General features: G+C 53.5%; 1 protein-coding gene across 1 annotated transcript in view; it reads right to left on the minus strand.

The window, feature by feature from the left end:
- Nucleotides 1-12,476, minus strand: part of Itga11 (integrin subunit alpha 11) — a 95,256-nt gene that overhangs the window by 43,323 nt on the left and 39,457 nt on the right. The window contains exons 3-4 of the mRNA XM_021640481.2: nt 2,407-2,507; nt 809-900 (exon numbers count right to left, since the gene is read on the minus strand). Of these exons, the coding sequence (XP_021496156.1) occupies nt 809-900; nt 2,407-2,507 (193 nt within the window). The remainder of the gene's footprint in view (nt 1-808; nt 901-2,406; nt 2,508-12,476) is intronic.

Raw genomic sequence — 12,476 nt, forward strand, 5'->3', positions numbered from 1 at the left:
GGCCCTGGGCCAAGAGCCAAAGGTAAGTTCCCCCCGGAGGCAAGGCCAGTGAGAAAGGAGCCCAGCTTCCATGCTGCTCCCCAGGTCCAAGCACAAAAAGGCTCCATCCTCTTGTAGTGGAAGTTTTGGTTTCTTTGTAAGCTCAGTTATGTTATGTAAATATGTTTTTGTTTTAATCCCAAGTGTGGGGTTTAGTTGGGGTTTAGTTTGTCCACAGCTGTTAAATTGTCTCGTGCGGGGCGTGGCTTTTGCCAGCTGGTGACAGCCTGCCGTGGGCATCGTGAAGAGGTGTAGGGCTCGGAGGATAAAAATGTGAGTCCAGAAAGAGAAGGTGTGGTGCTGAGTTCAGTGTTGGTGTGTGGTGTGGTGTGGTGTGGCGCTATGGCTTGGAGGAGCCTGCTGGCTGCAGTTGCTGTTGATGGACATTGGCACAGCCCCCAAAACAGGTGGGAGAGGTTGGGAGAAGTAAAGGGGTGTGCGCTCCCTCTCCCCAGAACGTTCTCTCTCTTACGTAGGTTTGGGAGGCCTAAACACCCCAAGTAAAGTTGGGTTATAAAACCGACTGCTTCATCCTCTCATCTTTCTGAACTATCATGGACCTGAAGGGACAGGCCAACAGAAAGACCCACACCCAGCAGGACCTGTCCCTGTTGGTCTGTGGGGGTGGGCCATCCAGGGGGTGGAAGGGACAGGCATGTAAGGAGTGTGTGGAAGCATGTGTGGGGCTGCTTGGCCAGGCCTCTGAATACCTGTGCAGAGGGTGTGTGCAGGCAGGAAGGCTGGGGCAGCCGGGGGCTGGTGCTCTTACCAGGAAGCTGTTGTCCTTGGGGTTGGTGGCAAGGCTCAGGCCGAGGCGCATGTTGTCCTTCCTCTCAGACACGTTGGACAGAGTGACCCTGCCTGGAACGGAGGAGGCACACTCAGCCCACACCCCTTCGCCTTGTCGTCTGACCAGAGCGAGCTGTAGTGGGTCACCTGAGGTGAGCCCACACCCTCTCGGTATCCCGGAGGGCAGAGTGGATCTTTCTTAGATGTGTCCGATCGATAACTTCCTCACAGCTTTCTAGGGGATGAAGCTCACAGAGTCCGAGTAACTACACAGGGTCTCACAGCAAACCCACAGCACAGCTTTCGCCTTCTTGCTTAGAGCTCTGCCTTCTTCAGCCAGCTGACTGCATCCTGGACATACCATGGCAGGCACCCACAGAGGCGGTTTTCTCTGTGCAGGGCTCTACCCATCCAGAGACCCGCCCGCTCCTCCCCGAAACGCTTACCATCCGAGGTTCAGTCATCCAACAGCCCTTCTCTACCCGCCCGCCCACCTGCCCCATGCTGAGGGTCCCTCAGAGGGAGACACCCTGAATAGCCAGCCATGGTAGGGATAGGTGGTTCTGTGGCAGGTCAGAAACCATGGCACAATGACGCAAGGACAGCTCTCAAGGTCATCTTTTCAGGACCCTGACAGGATGGAAAAGAGCTTGGATTCCCCAGAAACAAATTGTGTGTGCATGCGCTCATGTGCATGTGTACTTGTGTATGTGTGGGTACTTGTGTGTGTGTGTAGTTATTATATATGTGTGTATGCACACGTACTTAGGATACAAGGAGTGGAAAGGATGGAGTGTGTCAGTCCTAAGCTGCTGTAGACCCGTGTCCCCTGCTGTGGGCTTGGGAGTCTGCAACCCAGAGGGAATTGTGCTCTGTCGGAGGCTGATGTGTTGAAGATGGCCTGGTTTCCACAGGACTGGTCAGCACGGCTGGGGCAAGCCAGGGGCAGAACCACAGAGGTGACCCGACAGTTATACAACAGACGCCCTGGGGGTGGAGGCAGGGAGCTGCACCGTTCTTCCCTCTTGCTTCTGTCAGGTGTTTGGTTTGTTTTTTGGATAGGGTCTCACATAACCCAGATTGGCCTGGAAATCACTGTCTAGCCAAGGATGACCCAGCACTTCTGATCTTCCTGCCTCTATGTCACAAGTGCTAGGATCACAGATGCACCACCTCAGCTGTTGGGTGCTGGAGATGGAAGCCAAGGCTTGTGCTCTCCAGGCGAGCATGCTGCAAACGAGCCCACATTCCCACCTGGCTCCTCAGTGACCTGGAAGAGTGCATAGCAGGTCTAGAACAGACTCCAGGGGCCATCAAATCCACCCCTTTACACCTGAAAACCTGGGGGGCAGAGACAGAGGGGGGCTTCCTACCTAGCTTCCTGCCTGCAGTGTGAGCTCAGTGATGCACCTCACGGGAAAAGGAGGAAGAGGCAGGTGGCTGTAAGTGTGGAGATGTATCAGAGTCTGCTCTGTGTGTAACGTGGGCTGAGAAGAGCACGTGACTAAGAACACGGGAACGCTCCAGCCTGTGCTCTGGACCTGAGTGGCTGTTGCGTGGAGGCCAGTGGCTACTTACCCAGGTTGAGCTTGGTGCAGTTGCCCTGGGTTACCGGACACTTGTACACATCTCCTGTCTTCTGATGGCCATTGGTTTCTAGAGGCGCACCCACGACCAACCTGCGAAGAGAACAAAGAGGAGCCAAGTGGTTGGAGGCAGCCCTCCCTTCAGGCTGGCCTGGGGGGCGGCAGAGGAGGTAGAGAGGAAGACGGGATGGAGTGGAGGACTTCCCTGATGAAAAACTGGGCTTTCAGCACCAGCTTGGGGGGAACTTGGTGCCAGGTCTGGGAAAACAGAGTTGAATACCTGTAAGGTGGTTGCCATGGGAGGAGCTGAGGGAGTGATGGTGGGTGCTGGGCGGAGGAGCTTCAGGAGCCTCATTCTAGCTCATGGAGGGGTCCTTCAGCTTGCTCAGGGTGGGTGAGGCGTGTGGCCCAGGGGTCACTAAGTCTGCCTCAAGTGGGCACAGCTGCCAGAAGGAAGAGGGGCCGGGGAAGCTGCCTGCCTGTGCCCGCCTGTACTAGTCTGCTGCTATGTGAAAGAAGGCCCTTTGCAGATGGATACAAGGCAGAGCTCCAGGCTGACATGGTCTTAAATGATCCTGGTGGTCCTATGACCAATGCTTTATGAGGTACACACAGAGGAGAGGTAAGCGGAGAAGAGGTGGCTAGGCCATTAATGATGCTGTTGCCACAAGCTAGGGGGCATCAGGCGCCCCTGGCATCTAGAAGGATCAGTCAAGATTCTGCCCCAGAATGAGGAGAAAGGCAGAGGGAGGGAGGTAGTTTTAGTCTTGGCCTTGTATCTATGGAAGAACCTTTTCCTGCTGTTTAAGGTGCCTTGGGTGTGAGTCCCTGCAGCCTCCCCCACCCAGGAAGGGTACCCCTTGCTCACAACCCACATTCCCAGGGACGTGAGCCACACACAGTGCAGAGAGGGGCAGCTTGCGATGTTGGGGACACATATGGTCCAGCTTTCAGAAGAGCAGCCTGTGCTTGGTGAGTTCCACACTGACAGGATGGCTCAGTGTCTGCGGATGTGCACCCTGAGCCGCTATGCCTCACCCCCAACCTCCACGTGGCAGGATTATGCCAGGAGGCCCCAGAAGCCGGTGACCTGAGGGGAAGCCTAGCTGGCCAACTGCGTCCCTGTCAGTGTGTGGCATTCTGATACACCTGGAGGCCTCTGGACCTTGGGCACCTGCACACCTCTTTGCTCAAAGGTTCACAGCTAATAGTGAGTCAAGAATGGAGGCCTCTGAGCTGCAGCGATGGCTCAGTTGGAAAAGTTTACTGGGCAAGCATGAAGACCCGGGTTTGATTCCTAGAACCTACATAAAAAGTCAGGAATGGCAGTGGGTGCTGTAACCCCAGCACTGGGGTAGGATGGTGGAGATGAGTGAATTTCTGGGGCTCAGAGGCCAGTCAGTCTAGCCTAATTGGCAAGTTCAAAGCCAGTGAGAGGCTGCCTCCAAAATACAATGTAGGTGGTGCCTGGGAAAAGGACCAGGGTTGACCTCTGGCCTTTACACATATGCAGGAGTGCTTGAGTACCCGTATGCAGGCGCGCGCGTGCACGCGCACGCGCACACACACACACACACACACACACACACACACACACACACTGCATTTCTTCCAAGGGCTAGTGTGTTGTCATGGGATGGATATTCCAGCCCACCACAGGGAAGCTGCCGGACCCGAGAGCTGCGGAGTAGACAGGACTGGGGTAGAGGACGCAGGAGCTCTCCTGACCCTGCCCTAACAGCAGCTGCCCAACGCGATGCTTCTGGGGCTCTGACTGCACGGGCTAGCAGCGGCTCCTCGTGGCCAGATGCTCCACCTCTGCGCTGTCAGGAAAAGATGCCAGGCTGAAGTGGGGCTTGACAGAGCTCTGTTAGAAAGGAAATGTCTGTGAAATAAGAGTCGAGCTTTCTCCCTAGGGAGCCAGATAATGACAGCTGCTAAATACAGCCCCTTATTAGGTGTGCCTGCGTCTGACTGGCAGGGGTTAATTGGGCCTATAAAATCTGTTTGTCTAGACGACTTTTGGCTACTTAATTCTGGGACAGATTGCATAGGCAAAGCTGCTCCATTCTCTCAGAGGGAGGGTGAGGGCTCTTCAATGGCATGCGGAAACTTTAAGGAGGACCTGCCATAGCGTGTTCTAGATTAGGACAACCACTGCCATCTTCTAGAGCAGCCATAGCCATATGTCTCCTAGGGCTTGCTCCCAGCCTGCCCTGGGTGGACTCCTCACTGCAGTGCCCACTTCCAAGTGCAACACTGAGGTCCAGAGCTGCTTGAGTTGAGAATCTCGGAGCTAGGTCTCCATCCTGGTCCAGCTTGCTGCTTACTCAGGAGAAATTTAACTGACCAAACCTTGGTTTTCCTAGCTGTGAAAGGAGGTTAACTGCTGCCTTACTGCAAACCTCTCACTGTCTCGCCAATGCTAAGAGGCTGGGACACAGAGCAGGACTGTGCTTGGGTATGCATAAAGACTGGTTGTCATCAGCAGCTGGTCACGCATCCTGGCGAGTGTGTGTGCGTGCGTGTGTGTGTGTGTGTGTGTGTGTGTGTGTGTGTGCACTCCTACACACGGTTACTCAAGCACTCATGAATATGTGTAAGGCCAGGGATCAACCCTCGTGCTTTTCCTGGGCACCACCTACAATGTATCTTTGGAGGCAATCTCTCACCGACTTAGAACTTGCCAGTGTCACCATGGAGCAACATGGCAGTAATTCACTAAGTCCTCAGGACCAAATCTGCAGCAAGACGGGCTTTGTGCTTCTCAAAGAACAAGAGTGGTCTCTATGTCCCATCTCCACTCTCCCAGACCTCATTTCTTGGGGGGTTCTCAGCACTTTCTGGGGAGCAGGGCAAGGTTTACTGTCCCCCACAATACAGATGCAGAAATGAGAGGCCCTGAGAGGAAGCTGACGGAGACCCAGTCTGTGGCAAGGTTGGGACTCGAGGGCTCATGGGACAGCTTCCTCTGTGCTGCCACAAATGTCTTGCCAAGAGGGAGACTGGGCTACCTCCTCTCCCTCCGCAGTCTGGGCATGACGTGTGCTTGGTGGGTTGAGGCTTGGAGGGAATGACGCAGGCTTTGAGGGGCTAAGTGCTGAAGCTTTGAGAAAAGCTCACGTCACCGCCAAGAACAGCCAAGCTGCCCCTGGGGCCTGGCAGCCACCAGAAGCTGCGGCCTCGGCTTCATACAGCCATATGCAATCTCAGAGCACGAGGGGCTGTTTGGGCTACGATACTTAATATCTTCTGGTATGGGCATCAGATGGCACGGGAAACCAAGAGGTTGTGGCAAGCATGTGCCCTCCATGCTGAGGGCTGTGCGTCACCAGCTGTGGCTTCCCGGCATTCTTCTTGGGAAAGCGATGGTAGCAGTGCTTTGGCTGAAGCAGGGGCCGGCAGCCATCATTGTAGCTCTAGTCTGTAGGACCCTCTTCCTTTGCTGGCCAGCTATAAGAAGGCTGTGCCAAAGGAGGAGGACATTGTGGAGAAGTCCATTTGTGGACAGCCTGGGCTCCTGGGCTCCTAGCAGGACATGAGCTGGGGGTGGGAGTTGGGGTGTGTGTGTGTGTGTGTGTGTGTGTGTGTGTGTGTGTCTGGCATGTAGGCTTCCCTCCTGACATCCCACTTCATAGCCCCTCCGGCAAGGCTCTACAGGATGCGTCCTGACATCCGTTTAACTCAGGCCATGTGGATGCAGCTTCTTTGTCAAGAGCACTTGCCTTACAAGCAGGCTTGATCGTGGTTCTTAGAGCCCCGCCCGAGGTGGCGTGTGTTTGTGACCCGGCACTTGGGTGACAGAGACAGGTGGATGGACCCCTGGGGCTCACTGGTCAGCCCAGCTTCTCCTCTGGCGTTTGGCTGGCCTGTTTGGCAAACTCCAGGCCAGTGAGAGACTCTTAATAAAAGCAAGGTGGCTGGTGGCTGAGGAGCAGACGCTGAGGCTGTCCTCTGGCTTCCACACGCATGTGTCTCTGCATACATGCGTGTGTGCACCCTCGTCTCCACACTGCTGCACTGTGAGAAACGTGGCAGTGGGGAGAAGATGCCCGGGCCAGCTCAGGCGTGACCGGGCTATTAACATTACATACATTATTTCTCGTTTAAAAAAATTACCTACCCGTGTGTGTGTGTGTGTGTGTGTGTGTGTGTGTGTGTGTGTACATGCCATGGTGCAGAGGACAGCTTGCAGGAGTTGTCTTTCTCCTTTTATCATGTGGGCCCCAGGATCACACTCAGGTTGCCAGGTTTTGAGGCAATCACTCTTACCTACTGAACTACCCCTCCTGCTCTCTCCTCCTGTTTAACTGAACACCTGGAACCGTCCTCCAGCTAGTCTCAGTAGAACAGAAACTCTTTGTTTTCTGTGTGTCCTGCTTCAACAGCTCCTGGAGAGGGGACCCTGCACGCCAGAGGCTTCTGGGTACCTAGTACTGAGTGTTGAGACTACAAGAGCTGGAAGGAAACTTCCCTGACAGCCTTGGAAGAGACACCCAGAACCCAGGGCAAGGATGGACTGAGTGCCAGGAACAGGACAGGCAGAGACAAAGCTATTTTAAGGCCCAGTGCCCTGCCTCTGGGCTTCACCCAAGTTTCGGAGGAAAGAAAGCTGGAAGGCAGGGTCTAGGCTCTGAACCCAGCCAGGACTTTTACCACCCGTGTCTGCCAAGGCAGGTGTGAGCAGCTCAGCTCCCACACAGACGGTGGGAGCCAGAGCCTGCGAGCACTAGTGGCTTTTGGATGTCTAGGAAAGCAGAAGAGAAATTCCAGGAGAGGCGCCAGCCTCTGCAGGACACCCAGGTCCAGGAGCTGGCAGGGACTGCTTAGGAAGGGCGAACTGGAAGCTCAGTTTCTTCCCTGCACATTGGTAGGAATGGGTAATGTTTGCCCCTGAATCCCAGGGGCTGCAGCAATCAGTGGTGACCAGGCAGTTTTAATGAGGCATGTGTACACAATGCTCGGCACATGGTTTTGGTTGCCAGGTCAGTTTGTAGACACCGGAAGCCAGTCTAGGGGCAGTTTCAGAGCTAGGACTGCAGGTTCAGTGATTCCCCACTGTGAGGACTTTAGAAGCTCAGAGTGAGGACAGAGCTGCCCTCCAGAAAGCCAATGGACTCCTTTCTCCAAGGTGTTCCTGTTCTCTCCTCTCTGGAACCATCCCTTTGCCATTTGGATCACTGGGTCCTTTCTGCACTGCCTTGGACCTCAAAACCGAACCTGGCCATCTGTCCCTTTCTTTCTTGCCTTCACTTTCTCCTTCTACATCAGATAAAGGCATGATGTGTGTGTGAGCTCACCAGTCTAGGAAATGAAAGGGACTCTTCCTTCAACGAGGCTCTTTCTCTCTCTCTCTCTCTCTCTCTCTCTCTCTGCTTTCATGGAAAATGTAACCTTCTCCAGCCAGTGTGAGCCTGCTGGCTAATGTGTTCAAGATGCAGTGGGGGAAGTGCTGAGCACAGCAAGCAGAGAGCCTGTGGCACTGGGGCTCAGGGCTTCAGGGCCGTGTGTGCGTGTGCGTGCATGCGTGTGTGTGTGTGTGTGTGTGTGTGTGTGTGTGTGTGTGTGTGTGTGTAGGGAAAGCCTACCCGGGGCTGCCAGAAGAGCAAAGTCAGCAATGTAATTCTCCTGAGCCAGCAGCAGGGGTTTCTGCCCGCCTTGCCCCAGACACCTGGCAAAGCCTGGACTCCTAGCAGCTGGGAACATGAATGAGGCCACTCTTTGCCAGCACTTCCCTCACTCTCCCTGACTCCATAAAACTCTCAGGAGAGATCAGAACCCTCTGTTTGGTCTTAAACAAGCATGCCTACTGTGAGAGTTAATGTGTCGATGTGACTGGCACAGGGATCCCAGATCTTTGGTTCCTGTGAGGGTGTTCTTGTACATGAGAAACAACTAAACCTGTAGCCTGAGTGGATCTGTAGACTGAGTGGGTCAGACTGTCTTCTATGAGGTGGGGGGTCTTGTTCAATCTGGTGAAGGCCTGATAAGGGTGACCCGACTGTCAGAATCTTCCTGTTGGACTGCCTTTAAATGTGGACATCAGAGTTCTCTGTCCCCGGATGTGAGTGAAGATGTCACCTTTCTTTGAATCTTTCGTTTTCGAGCCTCCGGATTGGAATGCTGCCGTCTGCTCTTTTGGTCTGCAGCCTTCCCACTCTCCTCCTTGCAGGTCTTAGAAACAGCTAGCTTCCATCCCCACACAAGCCAAGTCCTTGCTCCCCCCCCGTGTGTGTGTGTGTGTGTGTGTGTGTGTGTGTGTGCTGCATGCTGCAGAGGTCAACTTCCATTTGCTTTGTTTTCTGGGACAGGGTCTCACTGGACGGGAGCTTCCAGTTAGTTAGGCTGGCTGGCCCAGTGACCTGTGATCCATATCCACCCCTCTCTGCCTCCCCAGTGCTGAAACTGCAGGCGTGCACCACAATGCCCCAGACCGAAGGGCCAAAGGCAGGTCTCCATGCCTGCATGGCAAGCCCTTTACCAACTGATCCTTCTTCATCCCCTCCACCAAATCTTTCTGACGAAGTAGTACATCGCTGAAGTTGGTAGTTAATAGTTTGCCAGGGTATAGGCAGGATGTGTGTGGCCCCTGGAAGCCCATTGGCAGTGGAGAGGGAGGGTAGGTAAGGAGAAACAGCAGTAGCTGAGGCCACCACTGTTTACCGTCTCTCAGCCTTCATGGGAGCACTTGAGGGGGATGGAGAATAAGGTCCAGCCCAGTTTTTCATGGTGGTGAAATGTGTTATATTTTCATACCGGTGGCACATCTGCTGAGAGATGCTCAGGAGATTTTCTATTGTACAAGTTGTCAATACTAAAAATGTAGGAGCTCTCACGCCCAACAGGAATGGGTAGAGATGATGCCAGTCAATGCGCTGTCACCCAGGGCTGGCTGCGGAGGTGTCTGAGCATAACGCCTGCACCTTCCCTTCTGAGGACCTCACGCCCTGCCTGTGACCCTGCCTCTGTATGTCTGTCTTTTTCCTTCTCCAAATCACTTTTAACCATCCCAAATCACAGAAGCACTTAGAACAGATGAGGGAATGAGTAAGGGAAGAGAACTGCAAGGGAGGTTCTCAACACAGCTGAAGGGAGGTGAGAACGGGTCTGCTGGCTGCCTGCATGTGCCCAGTGGAAGGGTGTCAACCCTTTGGCACCTCTCCGGCTCACAGCCATGCTTGGTACGTGCCCATTGCTCGGCATGTCACACTCTGTTCTGTGTAGTCTCCTATGACTGTTCTCATTCCATCCACTCCCAATGGGCCTTCCTCAGCTCTCTCAGACAAAAGCTGTCTTAAGTCCCATGATGCTTTGCTTGTGCCTCTAGTGCACCTTCTCTCTCCTTAGATAACTGGCCTCCAGGAAGCAGAGACCTCCATCCCTTTTGAAGCCAGAGTTGGTCTACTTTGAGTAGCCCAAGCTTGGTAACTACTGAGGAAGTGGGTGGGCAGATGGAGGAGGCACGCACAGTTGTGTCAAGCCGAGTCCTCTCTGTTTCTTGGAATAACGCTTCCCGATGAGCTTGGCTGAGCTCTCCTTTGCAAACAAACTCTCGTCTAGAGTATCCTTTTTGTGTGTGCCCGGGGTTTCGTCTCTAGCCCCACCCCCCTCCCTAGAAAGGCTGAGTGCCACATGTAAAAATCCTTCCTTCTCTTTCCAGAAGGCTTGATAAGCCCTGGCTTTTTGTCCAAGCCACACTTAGAGAATTTTTTTCCTTTCCATTTTGTAAGGCATCTTTTCCTTTGCAATGAAACCTAAGCACTGAGGCCGTTTGGACAGATGTTTCTCAGTGGTCATGTGGCTCAGCCTGCCAGCTTCCCAGCCACTGTCTGGTTGTCAGGAAGGCCCTCTGAAGTTCCGGCTGCCCTCCACACAGGTGATTACTGTTAGGGCGGGTGTGCAGTGCACTCCGGCAGTCCTGCCCCTGTGAGGGAAGCAAGCTCACCACCCTCCCCAGCCACACAGCTGGCAGAGACTGAGGCACTGTGGGACACTCGTTGTCCAGACGGTCCAGCACTCTTCCCTCCAGCACCGAGATCTGGGAAGGGGAAAGGCTTGGAGGCTGAAGGATGGACACTAATGTTCCCGGGCCCAGCAGAGTGCTATGGCCAATGGTGGTCTCTCTACTTGGCCTAAATGCCCTGGAGTGAGCCACACCTTCCCTCTCCTGCCTCCATTCCTCAGCTGTAAAATGAGGGACTTGGATAGGCCTCAGGGCCTGTGTGCAGGGTACTGTGAGCTTCACCAGAGTGGCGTGGAGGATTATGCTGTGACCGGGCCTAGGCAGGGGCTCCTGTTTGGCCATCTAACAGTTCATCCCCAAATAGTGACCCCTGGTAGAGGCTTGTGTCATGAAGAGTGTCACCTGGGGATGGAGGTCTGGGCCCATGGGCAAGAGTGGCATGACTCCCAGGTCAAGGTGCAAGTGCTTATCTATGACTTCTAATGTGTATATTTGCTGGTGACTGTTGTGTCGGGATGAACCAGAGAGACAGAATCCTGCCTTCCTTAGAGCCTTGGCAGTCATACCTATCCTTCCTGACCCTCTCACCCCACCTCACCAACAGTCCCATCCATCCCTTCTCCCTTCACAAGTCAAAGCACTCCGGCTAACACTTTTACATATCTGGTCACGTCCAGCGTTTAGATCATGCAGAAAACAAAATAAACAACTCCCCAAACTCAACACAACACAACACAAAACAAAACAAACCACACTGTCATCTACAAAGTTTGCTTCCAAGAACAGCACAACTAAATCACAACAAAACAAAACAAAACTCTAGGTGTTTTAATTAAGCTTATGGTTTTGTGTTAGGTCTCATTCATAGCTATCTTTGTCTACCTGCACTGACTCGTGCCACATTGCACTGATTGGGCCGTTCATTCTCCACCTGCTTTCACAGTGTGTGTGTGTCCTACCGTTGGTCATGTACTTGGATTCAGGTGTTAAAGGTACATACCAGGATTAGCTCAGTCTTTGACACCACAGGCCTCTCACCAAGGAGGGCATAGGTGGCCTTAGAAAGGAGTCTTTAGACTTATCTTGGGATGGTTAAAAGTGGAAATCTCAGGCCCCCCCTTCCCTCACCCTGCCAAGTCTGCCCTGGTAATTGGCGGGGAAACCCAAGTGTTGGTTCATTTCAGCAGGCGATTCTGTTCTGCAGGACTCTGGGAGCCCATGGCCTGTGTTAACTGGAACTCACCAGGGTTGGAAGTAATGACATCTGGACATAAAGGGCAGGAGTCATTAACACGGGGGGGGGGGTGCCCAGGGGCACCATTGCTATCTCCAAATCAACAAAAACCGGAGCATGAGTTTGTCTGTTTTTACCAAAGTGCAGCATGTCAACTGATTGGGCCAAAGGAGCGTCCATCCATTCTCAAAGCCCTCCATGGGAAGAGGCTGTGGGAAGTGGCTGTATGAATAGATCCTTTGTGGGCACTAATTTTCTAGTAGAGATTATGCTAAGGGCTTCTTCTGGCCTTCACAAGTCCTCACAAAGTCCCATGGCCTTTCTTTCTTCCTTTCTTTTGTTTTCCTTTTCTTCTTCTCCCTCCCTCCCTCCCTCCCTCCCTCCCTCCCTCCCTCCCTCCCTCCCTCCCTTCCTCCCTTCCTTCCCTTCTTTCTTTCTTTCCTTCCTTCTTTCTCCTTTAATGTACTTCAGGCTGATCTTGAACTGCCTGTGTAGCTAAAGCTGACCTTGAACTTAATCCTCCATTCTCAGCCTCCAAGTGCTGGAATTACAGGCATGTCCCACCACTCCCAGGTTATATGGTTCTGAGGATGAAACCCAGGGCTTCCTGTATGCTAGACAAGCTTTTAACCCCTGAGCATCACCCCTAGTTCACAATGACCCCATGGAAGAGAGAGGGACAAGTACTCCTATTTTGAAGTTTCCTAGGTCTCCCCTTCTCCTGATCCCACCTTGGGAGGTAGAGGGGCAGGACAGCTGCCAGCCCAGTGAAGGGTCATAGCAGGGGGCTCCTGGCATCCTTCAAACCACTTTCTGTCTGGCTCAAAGATCAGATTCTCTTCATCTTCTCCCTCTGGGTCATGGT

Source organism: Meriones unguiculatus, chromosome 6 (assembly GCF_030254825.1).
Source record: "Meriones unguiculatus strain TT.TT164.6M chromosome 6, Bangor_MerUng_6.1, whole genome shotgun sequence".
NCBI lineage: Eukaryota > Metazoa > Chordata > Mammalia > Rodentia > Muridae > Meriones > Meriones unguiculatus.